Source organism: Choristoneura fumiferana, chromosome 4 (genome assembly GCF_025370935.1).
Source record: "Choristoneura fumiferana chromosome 4, NRCan_CFum_1, whole genome shotgun sequence".
Lineage (NCBI taxonomy): Eukaryota > Metazoa > Arthropoda > Insecta > Lepidoptera > Tortricidae > Choristoneura > Choristoneura fumiferana.
The window spans coordinates 21,220,346-21,244,389 of record NC_133475.1 but is presented as its reverse complement, the minus strand read 5'-3'; the positions used below and the strand labels follow the sequence as shown (position 1 = coordinate 21,244,389).

The 24,044-nt window shown below is 40.0% G+C and overlaps 1 protein-coding gene across 2 annotated transcripts in view; it reads left to right on the top strand.

Annotated features, from left to right (window-relative positions):
* Positions 1-24,044, top strand: part of LOC141427642 (fatty-acid amide hydrolase 2-A-like) — a 33,950-nt gene that overhangs the window by 5,785 nt on the left and 4,121 nt on the right. The window contains exons 1-10 of one of the 2 annotated variants that reach the window (XM_074087257.1): positions 1,323-1,549; positions 4,325-4,493; positions 10,397-10,622; positions 11,994-12,211; positions 16,910-17,021; positions 18,937-19,115; positions 19,705-19,827; positions 20,298-20,399; positions 21,737-21,904; positions 23,531-23,710. In XM_074087257.1, coding sequence (XP_073943358.1) covers positions 1,467-1,549; positions 4,325-4,493; positions 10,397-10,622; positions 11,994-12,211; positions 16,910-17,021; positions 18,937-19,115; positions 19,705-19,827; positions 20,298-20,399; positions 21,737-21,904; positions 23,531-23,710 — 1,560 coding nt within the window. In that variant the 5' untranslated portion in view covers positions 1,323-1,466. Of the gene's footprint in view, positions 1-1,322; positions 1,550-4,324; positions 4,494-10,396; positions 10,623-11,993; positions 12,212-16,909; positions 17,022-18,936; positions 19,116-19,704; positions 19,828-20,297; positions 20,400-21,736; positions 21,905-23,530; positions 23,711-24,044 lie in introns of those variants that run through there. The other variant, XM_074087258.1, reaches the window with a different exon arrangement.

Genomic DNA, 24,044 nt, shown 5'->3' with positions numbered 1-24,044 from the left:
TCAATAATTAACAAACATCAATGAAACCGACTTCGATATAATAAATATCTATGACGCGCGCCAAAGTCCGTAAACCAGCTGAAGTCTGCAGGCTACTACGCAACTCGAAACTCGAAGTTCGTGTCGTGCGGTCCCTCTCGCTCTCGTATTAAATAGTATAAGTGTCAGAGGGACCGCACGACACAAACTTCGAGTTTCGAGTTTCGTAGTAGCCCTGCTGCACCGCCACTTCGAGAGATAATATGGATAAGGAAGCGCACAGACGTGAACTGCTTATTTCGTTAGGGCATCAAGTACCTATCCGGCACCGCATCGGTTATGGAAATAACTAGATAACATTTCTATTCGTCTTATTAATACTGTGGCTGTAACACAAGAACCTTAGGTAAACAAGGTACTTACATAACATACCCGATGTTATGGCGTTTACGCGGTGCGTTTGCTTAGGGTAGTAGTAGTGAGCGTAAATGAGTCTACATATACGATACTGCTTTGTTATGTGCCTTAATGGGGAAACTACATTAGTCCGGCTGCCTGATATGGCTTTTTTTCGACTGTCGACAACGAGTGGAAGCCGACAGTCGAGGCGGTGCTGGTCGGGTGCCGGGTGGCTCTAATGAGCTGTGACCTAGAGAAGAAAAATAAATAAATTTTGCAAGTGTACACCGGGCGTGGCCTGTAATATGAGCAAATAATTAAAACATTGATCATACTCCTCAAACTGAACAACATTAGTTCAGCGACTTTTAAAAATAATTAGTTTTTTAATTTTTATTACACTTTTAAGTTTATTCGAAGAAGCAATGTAAAGCGAAATGCTTGATGTTTGTAGCGTGACAGGATCGGAGGTGACAGGCTACGGCAGTTGTGTTCTAGGATGGCGTATATTGATAACAGCATTTAATTTGTATGAAAAAAGGAAAGACTCCATTATTTTTAAAAGTCGCTGAACTAATGTTGTTCACTTTGACGAGGACCATCTATGTTTAAATTTTTTGCTCGTATTACTTACACACCCGGTAGACTGCATCAGTTTTACCACAGAATAACTAATAAAGTGGATTCGCGCTGTCATCGTTCATCCACCATTACCTCTCATATTTCGTTTTCTAGAATTTTTTTACCGTACAACGGCAAAACCTACTAGACACTGGCAAAATTGTCCTCCAATGGACAGAGCCATATTTTTCTAAAAAACCAACCAACTAATAAAGTTTTACTTACAACAATTATTACTGGCCTGATGTGTTAAAGCCATAATATTACCATAGATCAACTGACAAATTACTGACAAGTCCTTTACATCAAAAACCATTCAAAAACTGACATGGACAACATCAACTAATAACAAGTACAACTCAACAAGTACTGGACCTAAATTTCAATAATGCAGCGAACAACGCCAAATCATAGTGGTCTTGTAAATGTGAACGTAATACAAATTCTCTTTGTCTCCTTATGAAGAAATGTTTGCCATCAAACGGTGTATCGGTGGCTTTCCACAGTACTGTGTCGTTCTGCCAAGAAAACCATTGCGTCACCAGTTAAGGTTAGTTGCACTGGCAGAAGTGGGAGGGTTCTACTTGAATGAGAGATAGAAACAATGAAAGATGGCTTACCAATATTAAAGGTACTGGCAATACACATGGAAATATAGACAAAGGTGTGCCAAAGGAAGCTTACCAAAATTGCGGAATTTTTCATATAGGAGCGTGTCAGCGGTATCGGCAATTTTTGAAAAAATATTAGTTTTTCTTTTACAAATATACAATTTTACTGGCAAATGTAATAAAACATTGTATGTTGCACGGGCGGTACTAGAATTACGAACATCGACTCATTAAATCCCTCAGTCTGACTTCGGGCTTCTAATAGACTCTCGTTCGTAATTCCTTGTTTACCGCCCTTAAGACACAATGTACTAATTCATCATCATAATCTATCATCATAGACTGTAGGTGTTAATTTGAACTATACATTGTGAGAAATTGTAGGTACACAATACAATAACATGTTGTCGTATTAAGTATTAACGGTCACTTTTATTACCCTCAAACCACAAGCCAAATCATTTTTAAACGTGTTTAGACGCATCGCAAACGACAACACTCGACTTTTAACCTCGTTATGTCGGAACTAAATGAAACAGTTCTGCATCCTAGCCTCATCTGTTTCAATAAGCACAAATTCTGCTAAAAATAAAATATGTCAAAATAAATATAGCCTTAAATTTCGCACGGACGCATCTTACTCGTAAGCATACCAGGGGTTAAAGAAAGTTTAGCTATTTAGTGTTCCCTGTTTGAGCTAACTCAAATAAAAAAATACTTTAGAGCAGGGTTTCTCAAACTTATGGCTCCACGTACCCCTGTTAAAGTTTCTAGACGATACGATAGCGAAACCCCCCCCCCCCCCCCCAAAGAAAGTAATAAAATTGACTGTTGGAGAAACTAAAAAAAAAAATACAACTCCAAAACCCAATCTTAATTATCTTGCTAGTCTTGCCCTAGGGCAGTGATTCCAAAGTGGTCCAGGTGGACCCCAGGGCGTCACGGAGACTTGCTGGGGGTCTACGTAGGCGTGAACAAAAAATGGGGGTCCATAAGATGTTAATGGGGGTCCACGAAAATTTATCTGCTTTTGATAGTAAAGAGGCCAAAATTAAGCATAGTTTTTATAAGGGCCTACCTACATTGTTTTAAGTACCTAACTAAGCAGATAATATTTTAATAGGGCAAGCGACTGGACAGAACTCAGAAGCGACACAATTTTTATTTTTTGGCGACTTTAAGATGTGGTAGAAATGTAGCAGCAGGGGGTCACGAAACCAGTAAAATTTTGAAAGTGGTCCACGAGAAAAATAAGTTTGAACTACTGCCCTAGGGGTTCGCGTACCCCACTTTGAGTAACCCTGCTTTAGAGAATCGGAACCGATGCCCTGAGACATCCCAAATCTTTTAGACTTGGACTATGTAGGTACGATCATTCCGCGCATTTTGGGACGATTTTCCAAACCCTTTTTTTTGTTTTAAATTTTAAAGAACATACTTCCGATCCCAGGTGATCCCATTTCTTCAAACTAGTAGAAAATTATTATTATGATTACGTAGTCACTTAAATTTTTTGAAACAAAAATATTGAGTCGGTTTTACCTTTTGTTAAAATGTTCACGTCCAAACTGTTATATAATTCGATTGCACTTAAATTCCCGGTCGGCATTGCTTCGCCAGCATTGCAGCCGGATCGCGGAACAGCACTCAAATTTGCTCAAGAGCTAAATAATTAGTTTATCGTAGACTATTTATACCTATATACGTGGTTATTTTCGGTTATGACTCTGACATGAATTTGATGAGGCCGATGTTATTTTTAAATGTTGAGCGGTATAAGACGCACAGTTTGAGATACATTTTGAATGCTATATATTGGTAGTAGCAGAAATCGTTGTTTAAATAAATCACTGGATTACAAAATTTGAAGATTGTTGATATAATATCCAAAATAACCAAGCTAGTTCCCGCGTCTAGTTCTTAATTACTACATCTGTTAATATAACCTTTGCTAAAGCTAAAGACAACCAATGATAAATAAGTACAAAGGCAAGCAAATATAACTCGTATATTTCGTATTACATTTCTTAAGCAAGATTGTACAAACAAATGCTGTGATGGTCGTTTTAACGGAATGTTGTGAATTACTGTTGTGTTGTTCTATTCGACTCGAATAATTCGCAACATTACGCCGTTTTTTTGCAATGCATTATGCAAGAATTTTTAAAAAGTTTAAAATGCGACTCACTTCAAGAATCAAAAACCTAACCATTTGATGAAACATGACTAAAACCATCGCTAGAAACCCTGGTTTCAAATAAATAAAACCGTATTCAAATCGGTCTACCCGTTTAAGAGCTACGGTGCTACAGACAGACAGACACACATAGCGGTCAAACTTACAACACCCCTCGTTCTTCGTCGGGGGTTAAAAACAGCGGGGCTACTACGAAATTCGAAAATCAAAGTTCCTGTCGTTCCGTCCCTCTGACTAATTGTACTATTTAATACTAGAGTGAGGGACGGTACGATACGAACTTCGATTTTCGAGTTTCAGAGTATAGGCCCTCAGGGTATGATGGTCTCGGATTACCCACAACGGAAGTCATGGGTTCACTTCTGTTCTGTACTCATCGCCAATGAGTACCAATAACTCAAAAAATAATCATTGGTCTGTTGCCGGCCTTATGGTTGTTTCACACGTACCACAACCAGACCTTAGCCATTTCTTAAATTTACGCTTAACTGAACTTATTTTAACCCCTTTCTTGCAGGATGGAGGTAGGGGTCCAGCTAATCGGCATAGTGCTGAGGGTCCTCAACGCTCTCCTGACGCCTTTATTCTGGCTTTACGCGAGAGGCCCGCAGCCGCGTTTGCCGGCCACTCGGCCGGTGCATCTGAGGAGCGCTACCGACCTCGCCAGGGCGGTTAGGGAAGGAGAGGTGAGAAACAATGATTAATTTAGACCAGAGGTACCCAAAGTGGTCCAGCTGGACCCGCATGGGCCCACGGGAGACCAGACGGAAGCGCACGCCCCCACATTCCCACTTGGAGGTCTTTTACCTTTTTCCAGGCCCCGCGAATTCAGATGTGCTGCCACTAAATTTATCATAGTTTTATGTTGTTTACCTATGGGGCATTAATTTAAAAACGAATAATATTTTTAACGAATTCAAGTGATTTTGTACCATCAGCCAAATATGTGGTCTACCACCCTAAAGTTGATAATCGTTTGCATGTCATAAAACAATAATGCCAATAGACGTGTCTGTCAACTTGAAAGTTCGACTTTATATTCATTTGATAGGAACTTATTTAAAAATTGGTAGACCACTTATTTGGCTGATGGTACCACATTGTATACTTGGTAATGTCGAATATTTGTCTACATTTATGTGGTTGCTATGCACTATGCCTGGGAAAGAGTTAAAAAACGAGTCTATCTCAAAATATCTCTCAAAAGCCCGGCGACGCGCCTGTGATACCCCTCGTGCTGCTGGTATCTATAGGCGGCGGTGAATGCTTCCCATCAGATGACCTGCATGCTCGTTTTCCCCTTTTTATATAAAAAAAAGTTGGCGTGAAAAAAATGGGGGTTTTGGGAACATAGCGGAAATATAAATTTAGCCCCGCTGCTACCAAAATCCGGTCCCGTGGGAAGATCGGGATAAGTAGCATATGTGTTATTGCAGGCGTCCAGCTATCCTAGGGATGTTGGATATTCTTGGGAAAGTGTTTTAAAGTGGGCATAAGTATATTTTATAGCGCCGACTTTTCATTATTATTTACACTAGCGTTTACCCGCGGTTTCGCACGCGTAAATCATTATATACAGCAATTGAATTGAAATTCCGGGATTTTATTAAATTCTTTCTTTGACGTGAAATTAAAACACCCATGCCAAATTTCATGACACTAAACCCAGCGGTTGTTATTTCGAGATTTTATCCCTATCCCGTGGGAATATCGGGATAAAAAGTATCCTATGTTTTATTCCAGGTTATAAACTAACTTTTTGCCAAATTTTATCCAAATCCGCCCCGCCGTTTCAGCGTGAAGAAGTAACAAACATCACTCACTCACTCACTCACAAACTTTCACATTTATAATATTAGTAGGATTTAAACAGTTTTAAATCTTTAAAAATCATGTTTTTAAATGACCTTTTAAAATTTCGCTTCAAAACTTTAATAGTCACGTGACCGCTGTGACGTCATTGATCACGTCAAATGTTCACAAAAACGGGTGAAACTCATCAGAATCATAAGGTGATTTGAAGTTTTTTCGCATTTATCGCATTATGAATTCTAAGTTTTATAAGTGATGGGCGGTGCTTCAGTGTGCAAGTACTACAGTCAGCGTCATATAGTACGTAGCAGTCAAAATCACCAAATACTTGGAAACATACAAAATAGTCATTAACAGTGACTCAGTCAAAGCGGTTAAATTGTCAGAGACATCTATCGTGTACGACAAATACATCGGAGCACGCACATCGCCAAATACTTGGTAACATTCAAGCCGAATCCGAATCTTGAAAGGGACGAACTGCGTACTGACGAATCTCGAAAGGGACGACTCATATTATGGACGAACTGCGTAGTAGACGAATGTCCAAATGCTAATTGGGCGAACTGCGTATTCGTATTGGATCAACAGCTAATAAATCCCGTAGCAGCCAAAGTATCAAAAGTATGGGACACCACAGGAAAATTGACTTTATTGACATACCGTTTAATTAGGTCCAATGATCCAGTTAGCTAGTCCTCTTTTAATACAATGTGAACGGTGTTCCATTTTTGACAAGTTGGTACTCTTCTCTCTCGGTGATTGTCGAAAACAAACAGTTCGAAGAGATGAGCTTAGCTTGAAACGCGTCAGGCCATGTCTTGGCCATGTTGAATCTTATGACGTGTTAATTTATTTCGCACTCAAACCGAATTAAAAAGCTCAGTTTTCTAAGGTGATGTAGAAGTTACGGTACTTTTTTTATTACTTTTTTTTATACATGCTTTTACATTTTTAGCCACTATTAAAAACCTATAGCAGGTTTATGCAATAGTTGGCGAAATCGCGCGGTTTGGTTCGCGCTTACAATAATCTTACTTAATACGAGTCCATCCATCCCAGCCTATATACGCCCACTGCTGCTGGCACAGGCCTCCTCTCAGAACAAGAGGGCTTGGGCCATAGTTCCCACGCGGGCCCAGTGCAGATTGGGAACCTCACACGACCCATTGAATTGCTTCGCAGGTTTGTGCAGGTTTCCTCACGATGTTTTCCTTCACCGCAAAGCTCGTGGTAAATTTCCAATGTAATTCCGTTTGAACCCACGACCCTCTGCTTGAGAAGCGATAGGTCAAACCACTAGGCCACCACGGCTTGACTTGGCTTGAATGTCACCAAGTATTTATTGGCGATGTGCGAGCTCCTGTAAATTTGTACACGATGGATGGCCTAAGCAATTTGATCGCTTTGATTGGCTCAATATTATCGACTATTTGGATGCTTCCAAGTATTTGGTGATCTTGACTGCTACGTAATATGACGCTGACTGTACAGTCTGAAAAGCTCATGGTCATTCATGGTCCTCGTTCGGCAAATAGCAAGAAAATGTGGCTTCAGCATGGCCGCGGGGATCCGGCACTTATATCGACGCGATGTAAGTTCTGATAATACTATTTGTTTATTTTTTATATATTTATGTAGTTTTTAAAGAAAAAATATTATAATTTTGAGGTTAGTAACAAAGTAAACAAAGTTGAAAATTATTTATACTTGTTTTAGGCGAAACTTAAAACAATCAACAGAAGACTAAGATTGGAAACAATAGCAGAATGTGAAAGAGAAATAGAAGAAGCCCTAAGCATTTCCATGGCTGGGACGGAGCCCAAGTTCAAGTACGGTACGTTGATTGGGAACTTCACATACGCCATTGAATTGTATCGCAGCTTTGTGCAGGTTTGCTCACGATGTTTTTCTTCACCGTAAAGCTCGTGGTAAATTTCAAATGTAATTCCGCACATGAATTTCAAAAAACTCTGAGGTGCGAGCCGGGGTTTGAACCCACGATCCTCTGCTTGAGAGGCCATATAGGTCAAACAACTCGGCTCCATGATACTTAGTGGTTGCAGATACAAACCTAGTCAGTCAGAATTTTTCATTCCTTTCTCTTTGTGAGTTTTCCTAACTTTTAAAATCATAACAGTCAAACATTTATATTGTGAACAGAGATACAGTCGAGTGTATAAAGTTCTGAGCAAAAATTTTCTCATAATTATCTGAACAGCCTTCTACGCCATTAACAATAGAGTCGTGTTCAAATATTATTGATCAAATTTTTGCTCACAACTTTATGAACTCGACTGTACTAGCTAAAAAAAAATTGTTCAAAATATGAACATCTGCCTATACAAACATTAAAGTTAAAGTTTGAAATAATATATATTTTTTTTTACTTTCAGGTACACCTGAACCAGTAATCAACTAAAAATAAATAAATAAAAATAAAAAAGCCTTTTTGTTCTGCATATTTAAATATTTTTACAATACGTGTTATATCAATTCAAATCAAATTGTTACTTTTACCATTCATTACTTTAAAAAATGAAATTTAGTAACATAACTTTACTAACTTTCAATTACATAATCACGCAAGCATGCAAGAACCCCTCCTATAAGGGCGAAGGCCTCCTCCACATTTTTCCATTGCTCTCTTTCTTTAGCTTTTAGTTTTCAGTCCCTTCCTGATAATTTTATACAAGTAGAGTAATTGGGATGGTCCATATTATATTTTTATGATAGTAGACTTATAATGTAGCTCACTCCTGTAGACAATTTTTCATTTTAACAACCATAATAAAATTTACGTCCCCACCCTTATTGTCCGTTATATTCACGCGTTGCGCGCGAGTCTGATTAAGGCGTCGATGCGCCGCGCAAATCCGCTGAGATTACTGCCTGTTCGTAATCATACTAATATTACAAATGAGAAAGGTTGTGCCTCTTTTACTTCTTCATGTTTTTTTTTTCACTTTCTATTTTTTTGAAAAAATAAATAAGAACTTTATTTCGGCAAACTAGATGTTAGTGAGCTTAATAGGTTTTGTGCCTTGGTGAGCGAGCTTTTCAATGCAACCTTTTTACAGAAAGAAGCAAGGACTAAGTTATAGCAGGTGGTGCATTTTCAGCAGCATCAGAATATTATAAATGTGAAAGTGTGTGTGTTTGTATGTTTGTCCGTCTTCCACGTCGAAACGGAGCGATGGATCGACGTGATTTTTGGCATAGAGATAGTTATGGGCCAGTGAGTGACATAGGCTACTTTTTATCCCGGAAAAATGCACAGTTCCCGTGGAAACAGAGCGCGATAAGTTGATAACCGAATTCCACGCGAAGTCGCAGGCTGAAGCTAGTTTACACATATAAATATATAAGTACACACACAAGCAACAGTACATGCAATACACGTCTAAAACAAATATAAACAGAGGAAAAAACAGCAACATACATATAAATTAACTATGATAAGCTAAATGTTACAAGATAGCAGGGTGCTCCAGACTTGAAGAGTGGTAAAGATTTAGCGCGTCGTAAGTCAATCGGTAAGGAATTCCACAACCGAATAGCCTGGACAGTATAAGGATAGACATAGAATTTGGAGTTAGAAGCACGGTAAGTACTTAGAAAGTTCTGAGAGCATCGAACAGAAGTTACATAGCTAAGTCGCTCTTTGAGGTAGCGTGGAGTTGCAGGGTTAAAGAGAATGACGTAAAGAAGGTGGAGAACGTAAGAGTTACGGCGAAGGCGGATTGGGAGCCACTTGAGCTGTGATCGAAAGTTAGAGACATGATCGAATTTGCGTAGACCAAATATAAACCGAATGCATAGATTTTGAAAGTTTTTTTAGCTTTAGTTTATTTAGCTGCTCTTCTAAGAGATCGGAATAACAAACGTCAGCATAGTCAAAGATAGGGTGCAGTAAAGTTTGAGCAAGCGCAAGCTAGTGTAAGTTTTCGGTTACAAAATACGTCTCGATCGCGTTCGCGTTAAAATCTCAATTTGTTTGGAAACACGAACATCGCAAACGTTCCGCTAGAGGCACTGTTCGTGTTTCCATATAAATTGAGATTTTAACGCGAACGCGATCGAGACGTATTTTGTAACCGAAAACTTACACTAGGGGTACTGATAGATCCCACCGCAGCAAACACCTTCCTACTTTTCTAACCTCGCACACGTACCTACCCATACCCTACCTACACGTGCCTACCTAATACAGTCAACATTCCTTTTGGAATCAAATGATAATTAATTTCATTAATAAATATTAGAATTCAGAATAAATTACAGTTACAAACAAACAGTTACAAATGATACTAATTAATAAAAGCTTGTTGAAAATAACAATAACTTTAAAAAGAGTCATGGATATTTGCATTTCTTGTTTTTTTTTTGGATGGACCTTGGTTTGGTTGTAAGTCATAGATTGACTATGACAAAAAATCTGGTCGGGTTTGTTCGCTATAGCAGCTTTTTTAAAACAGTAATAATCTTAATATTTATGTACATATGTCCCTTTGTATCATTATCATTAGATCGGCCATTTGGATTTAAGTACCGGGATTTTACCTACTATTTTTTTCGAAAAACCGTAGTCTTCATTAATTTGACACCCGTGCAAAATTTTATTTCTCCAAAATTAGCGATTATTTAACATGATCCCTGGAAATATCGGGTTATTTTACAGTGAACCAGCTATTTGCACACATTATAACGTGAAAGAGTAAGACACACAAACTATCGCCTTAATTAATATTTATGACTTATTCGCTTTTACCAACAGATGACAAGTGAACATCTCGTGTCGATATTCATCGCGCGTGTTAAAGAAGTGAATCCACTTCTCAACGCCGTTGTCGAAGATCGGTTCAGCGCGGCTCTGACGGACGCTAAGGAAGTGGATCGGCAAATAGAAGAAGCTAAAAGAAGTGGGAGTTTCAAGGAGCTGGTGACAAACAAGCCACTGCTCGGGGTCCCTTTTACAGTTAAGGAAAGCTGCTCTTTGGCCGGTAAGTCTATTTTAACACGAATTGTCGCGAAACGGTTATAACCTAACCTTACATAATCAACACTGATTTCTTTGGCTAATGTATAGGATGTCAACATGACATTAGTAACACAAAGGTTCCACCTGGGTACGTGATTCAGTTTCCTCGGCTGTAGGTTTCACGTGGCCATGAAAATTTAGAATTGAATTGATTCCTCAGTAAAAAAAATCTATTTATACTTGGTTCGGGTAGGTATTTAACTAAATGTAAACAAAACAACGTCAATTGGTATCTTAAATATTGAAATTCCCCCATTAACTGGTGTTGCAGGTGTCTATGGGCCGTGGTGATCTCTTACCATCAGCAGACCCACTTGCTCGTTTGTCATCCAGTTGAATAAAAAAAAACTATTTAAACATTTACATTTCTGTATTGAATCAAATACACTAGGCTAGTTTGTTTTTTTTTATTCGACTGGATGGCAAACGAACAAGTGGGTCTCCTGATGGTAAGAGATCACCACCGCCCATAAACATCTGCAACACCAGGGGTATTGCAGATGCGTTGCCAACCTAGAGGCCTAAGATGGGATACCTCAAGTGCCAGTAATTTCACCGGCTATCTTACTCTCCACGCCGAAACACAACAGTGCAAGCACTGCTGCTTCACGGCAGGATTCGCGAGCAAGATGGTGGTAGCAATCCGGGCGGACCTTGTACAAGGTCCTACCACCTGCAATATACTATGCATATACAATGATAGATAAGTAAAATATTTAAAATCCTTGAATGTACCACATTTGGCATCTGAAGTTGGTTTACTTTAAGTTAAAAACCTATCCAAACCAAGTATAGGCTTGCCAACGCTTCGTCTTCCGGTCAAATATCTTCATCATTTTTTGTTAAACTGTCAAAAAATACAGGTCCTTTTTTTCCAGATAATCAAATGAACTAATCAGAATTTTATGGGACACTATTTTTTACCCGCGGCTTCGCACGCGTAAATCATTTGATACATCAGTTGAATTGAAATTCCAGGATTTTACATAATTCCCGTGGGCATTCCCGAAAATTACATCTGTTTTCATTGACGTTGCATTAAAAACCATACCTTTCATAACTTAGCCTAGTGGTTGTTAATTCGAAATTTTATCCCTATCCCGCGGGCATCGGGATAAAAAGTAACATGCTGTAATTTTATGTTACATGAATACATATCATCCAATCCTACTCCTACGTACCAAACCTATTAAACCCGTCCTGCCGTTTTAGCGTGATAGATTAACAAACATACACACCCACGCACACACATACCTAACAAGCTTTCGAATTTATAATATTAGTAGGAAATAGAATTAGTAGAACTAATCTATTCTTTCGTATGTTCTTTCAGGCCTTTCAAACGCCGTGGGTTGCCTGGAGAACGCCGGTAGTCGTGCCACCACAGACGGTGCCGCTGTCAATCTGGTCAAAGAAGCCGGAGCTATCCCCCTCCTCGTGTCCAACACCCCCGAGCTCTGTCTAGGATGGGAAACTACCAACCTGGTCAATGGGACAACCAACAACCCATACTGTCTCACTAGGACGCCTGGCGGTTCATCGGGTGGTGAAGTGAGTATTAAGCTTTGTAGCGTACCTTAAGCGTGTTACACATGCTAGTTACTAGCACGAAAGCCTGCTACTATTGAGCAAATGCTACCTACTAGCATGTGTGAATAAGACACGTGCTACTATTAAGCATGCTTATTTAGTGATACTGGTACTTTAGGTACTAGCATGCTGGAACGAGCATGTGTAACGCGGCCTTTATTTCGTTTCCGACCGCAGCCTAAAAGCCTCCTCGCTCGCTCGGTTCCTCTCGCTCTCTCTCGGCTACCAGCACAACGAGGAGCACGCGCGCGCATCCGCGGAAACGTTTTATTTAAGTGTAATCTTATTCTTGTGAACCCAACAACTTTAATTGTAAAGAAATATACGTCTTTACCCACCAGGAAGACATTTTCCTTGATTGTCTTCCTCGGCAGCTTATATTTAAATGACGTTTGCTTTTTATTTTTCGTTTTTTAACAAGCTTGGTGTAGTGTCGTTTTACTGGGCAAAGGCCTATCCTCTTGACTTTCACAAAATAAAAAAATAAAAAATAACATCAAACTACGTACTTAATATTTTGTTAAAAGCAGGGCTGGCTAACACTGATTTTTTATAAAACGACAGTTTATAGCGCATATTTGACATAGCTAAAGGAGTGGAATGCCCTGCCAGCTTCTGTGTTCCCTGATCGCTACAATCTCATCATCATCATCATCATCTCAGCCGTAGGACGTTCACTGTTGGACATAGGCCTCCCCCATAGACCTCCAGTCGCTTCGGTTGGCAGCGGCCACCCGCGGCTCTAACCAGGTCATCCGTCCATCTCGTTGGTGGACGTCCTACGCTGCGCTTGCCAATCCGCGGTCTCCACTCGCTACAATCTGGCAGTCTTGAAAATCTAGCGTGCTCTATCTAAGACCACGTCTTCGCTTACCATTAGGCGTGACGATTGTGGTCAAACGAAAGCCTATTTCTGTGTAAAAAAAAATACCTACTAATTTGTACGGAACTCTCAGTGCGCTACTCCGACGCGCACTAACCGGTGTTTAGTTTAGGTTGTCCGATGAACCGAATGAAACAAGGATGTCGGTGCTCTACCGCTAAGTGGGTATTGTTTGTTTGATTTGTTAACGTTACGTAAATCACTATAACTGCCATGGTCATACTAAGTTTGAACAACCTTTGGAATCCTTCTGATGTAAAGTAAACGTACGAGTGGTTGTCACTGTCCCAATAGTTGTCATCTTTAATCAAAGGCAATTCAGATTTTTCAGCTCTCTCAAAAGCTATACCCACGATAATCTGGGGCGCGGCGCTAGTACAGTCGGCAGCAGCAGTAGGGTGCTCAAAATGATCTAACTAAACTCTCTCTTGCCTTGGCAGTAGAGTGTAGATCATTTTGAGCACCGTAACCGCTTATCTAGTTCTGCTGCTGACTGTACATGTATCATTTTTTGCGTACGGCTATGGACAGATTGTAGGGAGAGAGCAACCCTTTTTATCGATATTGTCGATAAATCGATAGTTTTTTTTTAATTTATGTTTTTTATTAAATAAAACCTCAAACTTTTCGATGATACGTACTTTTTCAGCGGTCAATGATGAAAAAAGTTCGAAATATCGGAAAGTTTAATCCATTTAAATTGCTTTATTGAACGAAAAGGTAACTTTACATTTTATAACTTGAGAAAAGATCCCTCTGAGACCACTTAACGTTAGGTAGCTTGTTTGCCTACCCTTTGATGAAATCAAAGAGAAAATATTATTTTGTATTCCTTCAGTTCTTACCATACCCAATATAAAGTATTTTATAATAATACTAGCTTTTGCCCGCGGCTTCGTCCGCGTGGAATTCGGTTATCGCGCGCTGTTCTCTCGGGAACAGTGCATTTTTCCGGAATAATAAATAGCCTATGTCACTCTCTGGCCCATAAACTATCTCTATGCCAAAAATCACGTCGATCCGTCGCTCCGTTTCGACGTGAAAGACGGATAAACATACAAAAATACAAACACATACTTTCGTATTTATAATATTAGTATGGATTCCAACCAACCAAAAATTAACTTGTATTATGATGCATTTGCTTGCAAGTGTTATTTTATTTAGATAATAAATTAACTGCATTGATATTCTGATAGATAATATCGATAAAAAGCGGTGGTCTCTCCCTACAATCTGTCAATAGCCGCACGCAAAATTCCGGGCCCTATAATGTGAAAAATTATCTTGTCCAACACCGCATATAAATCCGTCAGTTAGTTTAAAAGATATAAATATAAGCATACAGACGGCGGGAAGTGACTTTATTTTGTACTAAGCAATAGTATATTTTTTATCGAGGGACTAAAGTAAGCCAATATATACCCGAGGTGGTTAGTTACCCGAGCTTTAGCTTTCACTTTGATTGCGAGAAAACGCTTTCTGTGAAAGAATTAATGCGTTTCTTATTCCTCCAGTCCATAAAACTTTCATAGGTTTTTAAATAAATCTTTCTAGATTTCGGCGGCAAAAGATTATCAATTATGTCTTTTGCTCTTTACGCGACATCATAATTTTCACTATCACTTGACGCCATTGTGAGAATAATCAATTTATTTAAATCGTTTATGATTTACGTTCTACAACAATTTTAAAGTTTTCGCGATAAGTATTTTTTTTCCAGATATAAAAAATCGCATCGGCGAAATGGTCCATACACAAACTGAAATAAATAGAATGGCGCCACCTTCTATGCGGAAAAAGCATAGAACTAATACCACGTAGACTAAGAACGTAACATTCTCGTCATGAAAATGGTCCACACACAATCTTATTTCATGCCAAAAACTAAGCAAGTACTGGCTGTTTGAGTTTATCGAAGTCACTCGAAGTAAAATAAAAAAAAAAATACTTTTACTCCCTAGGGACTAAAGTACCCACTTTACACCCGCCTTGTAAGGTTATATTGACCTACTTTTGAAGCATGAGAAGTGAAAAGATTTTTATTATTATTTTTTTATTTTGTTATACGAACATAAGCAACGTAGGGTAAGGCGAAGGACATAAAAAAAATACCCGGACTTTATATCTAGGTATTTGTGGTAACTACATTATGTCACTTCTTATTTGACCTCACAGCACTAGATTGTAAGTAGTTAATCTTCACAATGAGCAATAACTTCAAGACACCGTCAATGTCAGTCAACATCCCGACGTGCGAACGAGCGAACACACAAAGTACATTTAGATTAGCACTGTTGAGTAAACAACTCGTTATATAGAGGTCTTGCTTATTCTGTGGCAGATTCAAGTGTAGTTTGAATGAATGGAGCGCTTAAAACTGGAGTTGCCTTTAGTGTGTCTTTATAGCGCACTTTTACTGCCTTCAAACGAAGGAGGCAATGATAGTTGCAGAAGAAAAAATAGAAAATGTCTGAACACTTGCGCTTGCACTCGCAGCATATGCCGAGTCCGCTCCTTTTGCCACACAATATTGCTTTACTGTTAGGTTTAGTGTAAGTTTTTAACTGTACTTTGGTGGATTGGGAACTTCACACGCACCATTGAATTGCTTCGCAGGTTTGTGCAGGTTTCCTCACGATGTTTTCCTTCACCGCAAAGCTCGTGGTAAATTTCAAATGTAATTCCGGACATGAATTTCGAAGAACTCAGAGGTGCGAGCCGGGGTTTGAACACGACCCTCTGCTTGAGAGGCGATAGGTACCAAACCACTAGGGCACCACGGCTTTTTCGGCATACTCGTACAAGTTTATTTATATACTTTTTTTTTAATAAATAGCTTCTGTCCTATTGGGCAAAGAGTCGGAATGGTGGGTGCACCATTATAAATTAATTAATTCCAAGTAAGTATGTTAGTAGTGTTCGTGAGGAAACCTGCACAAACCTGCGAAGCAATTCAATGGTGCGTGTGAAGTTCCCAATACGCACTGGGCCCGCGTGGGAACTATGGCCCAAGCCCTCTTGTTCTGTGAGGAGGCCTGTGCCTAGCAGTGGGACGTATATAGGCTGAGATGATGAAGTATGTTGGACAATAAAGGCGTTATATTCAGTTAGTTAATTAACACCTTGTACAGTCGAACAAATTAAATCATGACCCAAGGTGGAACTTTTTAATAATCAATTTCACTGTGATCTCCTTGACCAAAGTATGAGATGTCAACATGACATTAGTAGCACAAAAGTTCCATTCGGGGTCATGATTCAATGAGGGCTATCGTTTTTTGTCTCACTAGATGGCGCACTGTTGCGTGAGGTTTTTAAGTATGGCTTTCAAAGTCTGTTATTACGGGCGTGAAAACAAAGTTTAGATTAAAATCATATTTAACACACCTTAAAACCGTACCATAAAATATCGAGCATGCCACAGTGTTGCATAGTCCCCGTTTTGTTCGGAAAAAAGGGAGGACAAAGGTTTCCGAAAGACAAAACTGTCTCAAAACACAGACATTCATTGCCCCGGAACGCATATTTGCCATAATTAATTTCAGATATTGCAAAATATTCACAAAATTATTCTAATTATAAATAAACCCGAGTAGCTCACCCAAAAACTATGAGATTTGACATTTCGGAGACCTCACGCTACACTAGCGCCTCTAGTGGCGAATTCATACGCGATAGCCCTCATTGGTTCGGCTGAACAGGATATGACAAATTCAGAAGTTGTCATACTGTATTTGACTATCTTATAGGTAATTTGTTTATCATATTCACAGGCTGCTCTGCTAGCCAGCGGTGCGTCGGTATTCGCGGTTGCCTCAGACATCGCCGGCTCTATCCGGATCCCGGCGGCATTTTGCGGCGTATTCGGGCACAAACCCACCCCCGGTAAGTGAAGTCATTGATGTAAAGCAGATACCACTTCTAATATTGCTTCTAATATTTTGCAGGTGGTAGGACCTTGTGCAAGGTCCGCCGGGATTGCTACCACCATCTTGCTCGCTAATCCTGACGTGAAGCAGCAGTGCTTGCACTGTTGTGTTTCGGCGTGGAGAGTAAGACAGCCGGTGTAATTACTGGCACTTGAGGTATCCCATCTTAGGCCTCTAGGTTGGCAACGCATCTGCAATACCCTTGGTATTGCAGATGTTTATGGGCGGTGGTGATTTCTTACCATCAGGAGACCCACTTGCTCGTTTTCCATCCAGTCGAATAAATATATATATACATCGTCATTAGCCGGAAGTAGTGATGTGCCAAAGGAAACTTTCCAAAATTGCACAATTTTTCGCATAGGAAAATTTTGGAAACTCCTCAGAATTTTGTATGGGGATTGAAACTTTCCGTTTCTTAAATTTAAACTTCCTATATTTCTTGTGAAAATTTCCAGAAATTTCCGAGATCTTTTCCAACTTTTTGGAAACTTTCCGCAACTTGCACATCTGTAGCCGGAAGACGTACACTGCTGGACAAAGGCATCCTCCACAGAACGCCACAATGAACGTTAAACTCGCCACTTGCATTAACCGGTTGCTCGTACCTCTTACGATGTCGTCAGTATCTGGTGGAAGACCTCCATCTTGCAGTCTATGATTGCCACTCGAGAACTTTTCTCCACCAACGGTTACCTGCGATGTGGCCCACCGATTGCCATTTTAACTTGCATATTTTTCGAGCTGTCACTGGTGTCGATTTTGTAGTTCTAATAATACTTGTTTCAAGTAATGAGGGTTAACGCTTATAATATCGCTAGATGGCGTTACTATCGTGAGGTTCGTTTGACGTTTGCTCGCGATTGGTTAAATAACTAAATGAGCCAATCGCAAGCAAACGTCAAACTGACCTCACGTCACGATACTAACGCCATCTAGCGATATTTCGCTTCTGTGAAAACCCTCATTGATTGAATCAGGCGTTACTTTGCGTCCGTCCATATTAACAAACTGTAAACAATTACTTTGCTCACCCGCGTCTAGCTAGCTACGTCTATTCGTTAAATGTATAATCATGCAGCTCCTCCGTCCACGCTTTAAGAACGTACAGACATACGAGTACGTGTACACATCACATACCATAGTGTTGCCGAAAAATTTATAGTTTGCAATCGATAGTTTTAATCGGAAAAAAACCACACTATCGATAGGCCTATCGATAGTATCAATATCTCTTTTCGTGCAATACTATCGATAGTGCCGTGCCCACCCCAGGATGTTGGACTACTGATTCGAAATTCTATACTTAATACTGAAGTCTTCACACAAAAATCCAGGCCAGGCCTCCCCTGGAAAATAACCCTAGATACGCCAATAAGTGTCGATATTATTGGTGTCTAATATTGCAAAACTACCGATAGTATTGCATGAAAAGAGATCGATACCATCAATAGTATCGGTAGTCTATCGAATAAACCTATCGATAGTGGACTATCGATCGGCAACACTAACATATACCATGTTAGGCATCTGGCAACGTAATGAACGGTAGTGTTAATCTGATGAACTCTGGTTGAGTTCGAAACGCGTCAGCGTAGTGTGGTGGTGGTAATAGTTGAGTTTGTGTGGTGCGATGTGTGTGTGTTCTTACAACGTCATAAAAGGGATCACTTTTGTACTTTGTCGCTTTCAGTCTGTACACAATTTCGTATGGCTTTTCAAACATGACGTTAAAGTGACAAGGTGCAAAGGTGATAACTTATTTATGACGTTGACTGTACAAGAGACGACATCCCGTCTCGATTTAAGAATCTTTTTAGTTAAATAACTTTTATCTTGTGCTGGTAATTATATATTTCCAATTTCTCCAGGTATCATACCCATTGACGGCCACATCCCCACTCTGAATGACGAAAATTACCCCAAATTTTTAACGGTTGGACCAATGACCCGCAAAGCTGAGGACTTGCCGCTACTGCTAAACGTTATGGCGGGAAAAAATAGGCACAAGCTGAGGCTGGATGAACCTGTGGATCTGAGCCAGATTAAGGTTAGTTTTTTTTTTAATGCTAGTTTCTGACGGTTGAGCTGATGGCGCGAAATAACAAAACGCCGCTGACAGATGTTATGGCGGGAAAAACCGGATATTAAATTAAGCTCAGGCTGGATGAACCTCTTAATCTACTTAATCTGAGGCAGATTAAGGTTAGTTTTTTAAATGTTAATTCCTGACTGTTAGATGATGGCGCTAAAAATCAAAACGCTGCTGACAGATGTTATAGCGGGAAGAAACAAACACAAACTGAGGCTGGATGAAGTCATTTTTTTTATTAATTATGTTAAGGCCAATGTATTTTACTGTATTCTTAGTAATAAAATTAATTTGAATTAACAAAATGGCCTGCGCGAATATTAACAACGATCCAGGTGCCTACCATATTCAGGTTTTTTTTTATTGTGCCTACTCAAACACCACTGTTATTGTCAAGCAAAGCTCTGCCCCCCCAGGTGACATTAAAAATATATTTTCCATTTTTTTTATGGTGTTTACGATTTTTCCTCTTGGGTCCAATTCAATGAGGGTTTCAGTGCATGCGAAGCCGCGGTAAACAATAATTATATTCTGATATTTTTTACAGGTCTTTCAAATGACAGAGGCGACCCAGTCCATAGCTCTACTGAATGTACATAAAAGCATAAAGGACGCTATAAGAAACGCCGCGAGGTACCTCAGCAAAGAATGTGGCGCCACTATAAGCCATGTAAGTACGAGTTAGGATTATTAGAGCAGGACGCCGAACCTTTTTTAGATTTACTGTCATTCAGCACAAATGGAAAATCGTCCGTCGTTTTATTCGGTCCAAAATGTATACCGGCCAAAGTGCATTTTGTCAAATGTCAAATGTTGAAAAATATTTAGAACCTCTTTTCGGGATTCCATTACTGGAAATTTGTGACCCAACTGTAAACTTTTGGTTACATAGCAGAGTTTTCGAACTTGTTTTGTTTTGGATTTGATTTTTCCTTTAATTTGTTTTTAAGGCAGCCACTTTTTTTCATTTATTTAATTTATTTTGCGTTTATGGAGTATATTTAAAGTGAGAAATGTTTTTCCATGTCAAAATCTTTATTACATTGACTAAGTAAAAACTTTTTTCACTACATTTATAAAAGACACAATCACAGGAAGCATAAAATTACTTTGGTATACTAAGTTTTTTTTGCTTTGCAGGAAAAATTTGCAGAGTTAAGAGACTCGGTGGAGTTATCAATATCAGTATTCTTCTCAATGAAGGACATTCCGAATATGCTGCAGGATCCAACAAATCCCAAGGTATAATAGTTCTTGTTTTTTTTTTAATGCAGCCATTTTGTTTGACAACTTTGACATTTGCATCACATTTGTAATCCTACTTCCTACTTATATTATAAATGCGAAAGTTTGTGAGTGATTATTTATAATTTACTAGCTTTTTCCCGCGACTTCGCTCGCGTAAAATTAGTATGTAGTTTAATACACCTTTTTGATCCCACGGTAACCATACATTATCTGGGATAAAAAGTAGCCTATATGTTAATCCAGGTCAACGGTCAAATGTTCAAATTTCATGCAAGTCGGTTCAATAGTTTTTTCGTGAAAGAGTCACAAACATCCATCCATCCATTAGTACAAACTTCATCATCCCAGCCTATATACGTCCCACTGCTGGGCACAGGCCTCCACTCAGAATGAGAGGGCTTGGGCCGGAGTTCCCACGCGGGCCCAGCGCGGATTGGGAACTTCACACACACCATTGAATTGCTTCGCAGATTTGTGCATGTTTCCTCACGATGTTTTCCGTAAAGCTAAAGCTCGTGTAAATTTCAAATGTAATTTCGCACATGAATTTCGAAAAACTCAGATGTGCGGGCCGGGGTTTGAATCCACGATCCTCTGCTTGAGAGGCCATAGGTCAAACCACTCGGCCATCATGGCTTTAAGCCGAGTTTAGACTTGCAAGAAAAATCGTGCAAGTTGCATTCCATTGCGAGGCCGTAAAGCCAACGAGTTTGTAGTGGTCAGCCGAGCGCCGCAATGTAATGCAACTTGCACGATTTTTCTTGCAAGTCTAAACTCGGCTCTACAATGCATACAAACGGGTGACACTCTTTCCCGGCCCGGATAATACCGACATGGAAATACCGACCCTGTTTTTCGTGTACACGCCCATAGAAGCTCCTGTCAGTTTCTATGAGCGTGTACACAAAAAACAGGGCCGGTATTTCCATGTCGGTGTTATCCGGGCCGGGAAACAGTGTCACCCCATACAAACTTACGCGTTTATACTATTCATCCCAGCCTATATACGTCTCACTGCTGGGCACAGGCCTCCTCTCAGAACAAGAGGGCTTGGGCCATAGTTCCCACGCGGGCCCAGTGCGGATTGGGAACTTCACACGCACCATTGAATTGCTTCGCAGGTTTGTGCAGGTTTCCTCACGATGTTTTCCTTCACCACAAAGCTCGTGGTAAATTTCAAATGTAATTCCGCACATGAATTTCGAAAAACTCAGAGGTGCGAGCCGGGGTTTGAACCCACGACCCTCTGAGAGGCGATAGGTCAAACCACTAGGCCACCACGGCTTTTTTTAATACTATTAGTACGATACAACGAACAAATCTGTTTCCAGCGCGAGCGCAATTTAATATTCGAGCTTATCAAGTACTTCCGCGGCGAAGGTTCCCGCTCGCTGCAAGGACTCGGGTTCTCCATGATCGACAAAACAAAGTTGTTCATACCGGCGGGCCGGAGGACGCACTACTGTGAACGAGCGGACGCGTTAAAGGAGAAGATTACGGTGAGTACCATAGAGATAATATCTAGATAGAAGGAAAGAGTGTGTGTACCACTACGATTACTTGGAGTTAACACTTGACAGATGGGCGTGCCTTCAGTCAATTTTCAACTTTGAGGTCATACAAATGTAATAGTTTTTAAATAATCTGTAAACGTGGGTAGCGGTATACAAAAAATGGCTAATTTGTATGACGTCAAAGTTGAAACTTGGCTGAAGGCACGCCCATCTGTCAAGTGTTAGCTCTCAAGTAATCGTACTGTACTACGCGTGGCGAAAAGTCGCCGCGACGGCTCCATTGCTCGCCCAGAACTTCAGTCTGCTCTCAACCGCCGACCGAGTGCGACATCAGGGTATAAAAACAAAATGACTTCTTGTTCGGTTATTAACTATTCAAACACCACCAATAAAATTGGAGCTGTTAATCGTCTTTAATCGGCAATCACTATTTGACCTAAACCATCTGTCATAAACTGAAAACAATTTATTTTGTTGCTCTGTATTATTTTCATCAGAACATCGAACAGTAGCGGGCGATTGTGTGTCCAACGCTAGTTTTACATAGCGGCTTTAATTTGGCGAGCCAGACTTGACGTGCGTTCAAAACCAGCGATGTAAATAACTTAACCATAAAAATCACATTTTTAATACAAGCTTTTGTGCTGACTGTACTTTTTGTTGACTTTCATTGCATTGTCACTCAAACTACCTACATTTGCATACCAAATTTCAAGTTGATGCTATTAACCGTTGAAGAGTTCCGTCCTGCGGAGACGATCCTGGCCGGACTACCAGGATGTGTCACTAGGAGATTATTGCATTGTCACGTAATTTACATAAGTATTCCAAATTTCTACTGGAAGTTGGTCAAATTTAACTTGCAAGATTTCATTACAGACAGGCAGACAGACAACGGGAAAGGTGAAACTAAATAAAAGCTTGTAAAATATGCTCGTTGAGTCGCGTTCAAGGACAATTCATTTTTTTCTGTCAAAAGTGAGAATGGTGATGTACACTGCGATTTTCATACTAATAGACTATCGTTAAAATCGATTTTGAAAGCAGAGGAAATGATTATTATGCCACTAACCATAATAAGATCGATGTATACATATATTTGACGCTATGGGGCGTTCTCACAAAAACGTGTACCTTTTCTATCAAAATGTATTAAATTTTTTCGTACAAATTTTATGAATCAGTTTTATGATGCCCAATACCGAGTGTATGAAAAAAACGTCACAAAACTGTCATTTTTGATTGGGTCATTTTTTAAACCGTCGGAATCGATTGTGCTTCCGATTCTGAGCAGGAAAAACCATATTTTTTCAAAATTTAAAAATAAACGAAAAGTACACTTTTTTGTGAAAATGCCTTGTGTATGTATAGATATTTATGCCCTTGACTGTACTTCTTTATTGCAATTTTATGTATGTAAACTCTTTATTGTACAAACTTTAAGATACTTGTACAAAGGCGGACTTATCCCAGGGATCTCTACCAGTCAACCTTTGAGTAGATGGGAGGAGTAACCAGTTAGGGTCCGACAAAGAGTGACTTTAAGAGTCAAAAATAGTGGAAGCTACTAAACACGCGCGACACCTTATCTGATGGCAATGTTTGTTCCAGCGGACGCTAGGTGACAACGGCGTCCTCTTATACCCGGTGTTCACGGACCCGGCGCACCGCCACCACCAGGTGTTCGCGCGCGCGTCCGCCGTCGTCTACACCATGCTAGTCAACGTGCTGGGGCTGCCCGCCGTCGCCGTGCCTATATGCGTCGCCGGCGAACTGCCCATCGCCATACAGGTACAGTACATTACAGAGGCTGGGAAGTAAGGGGTTGTCCCAGCGGACGCTAGGGGGCCATCTGTAAGAACGTCACACCAATTATGATTGCAATGAAGGTGCGGCCACATGCAGTCGCACGACGCTGGTTTTCGGCGATAAATCTGGTCACGTGAATTTCCCGCGACTCAAAAAAAGCAGCGTCTAGTCGCCGTGTCGAACAGCATTCTCAAAACGGCTGCTTGCAGGAATGATTTTGATCTTAGAAGCCGATTTCTTAACCGCCCTTAGTAGCAGTCGTGGCAGTGGTAGAAATAAAAGAAATTGAAGTGAATGAAAACAAAAAAAATACTTA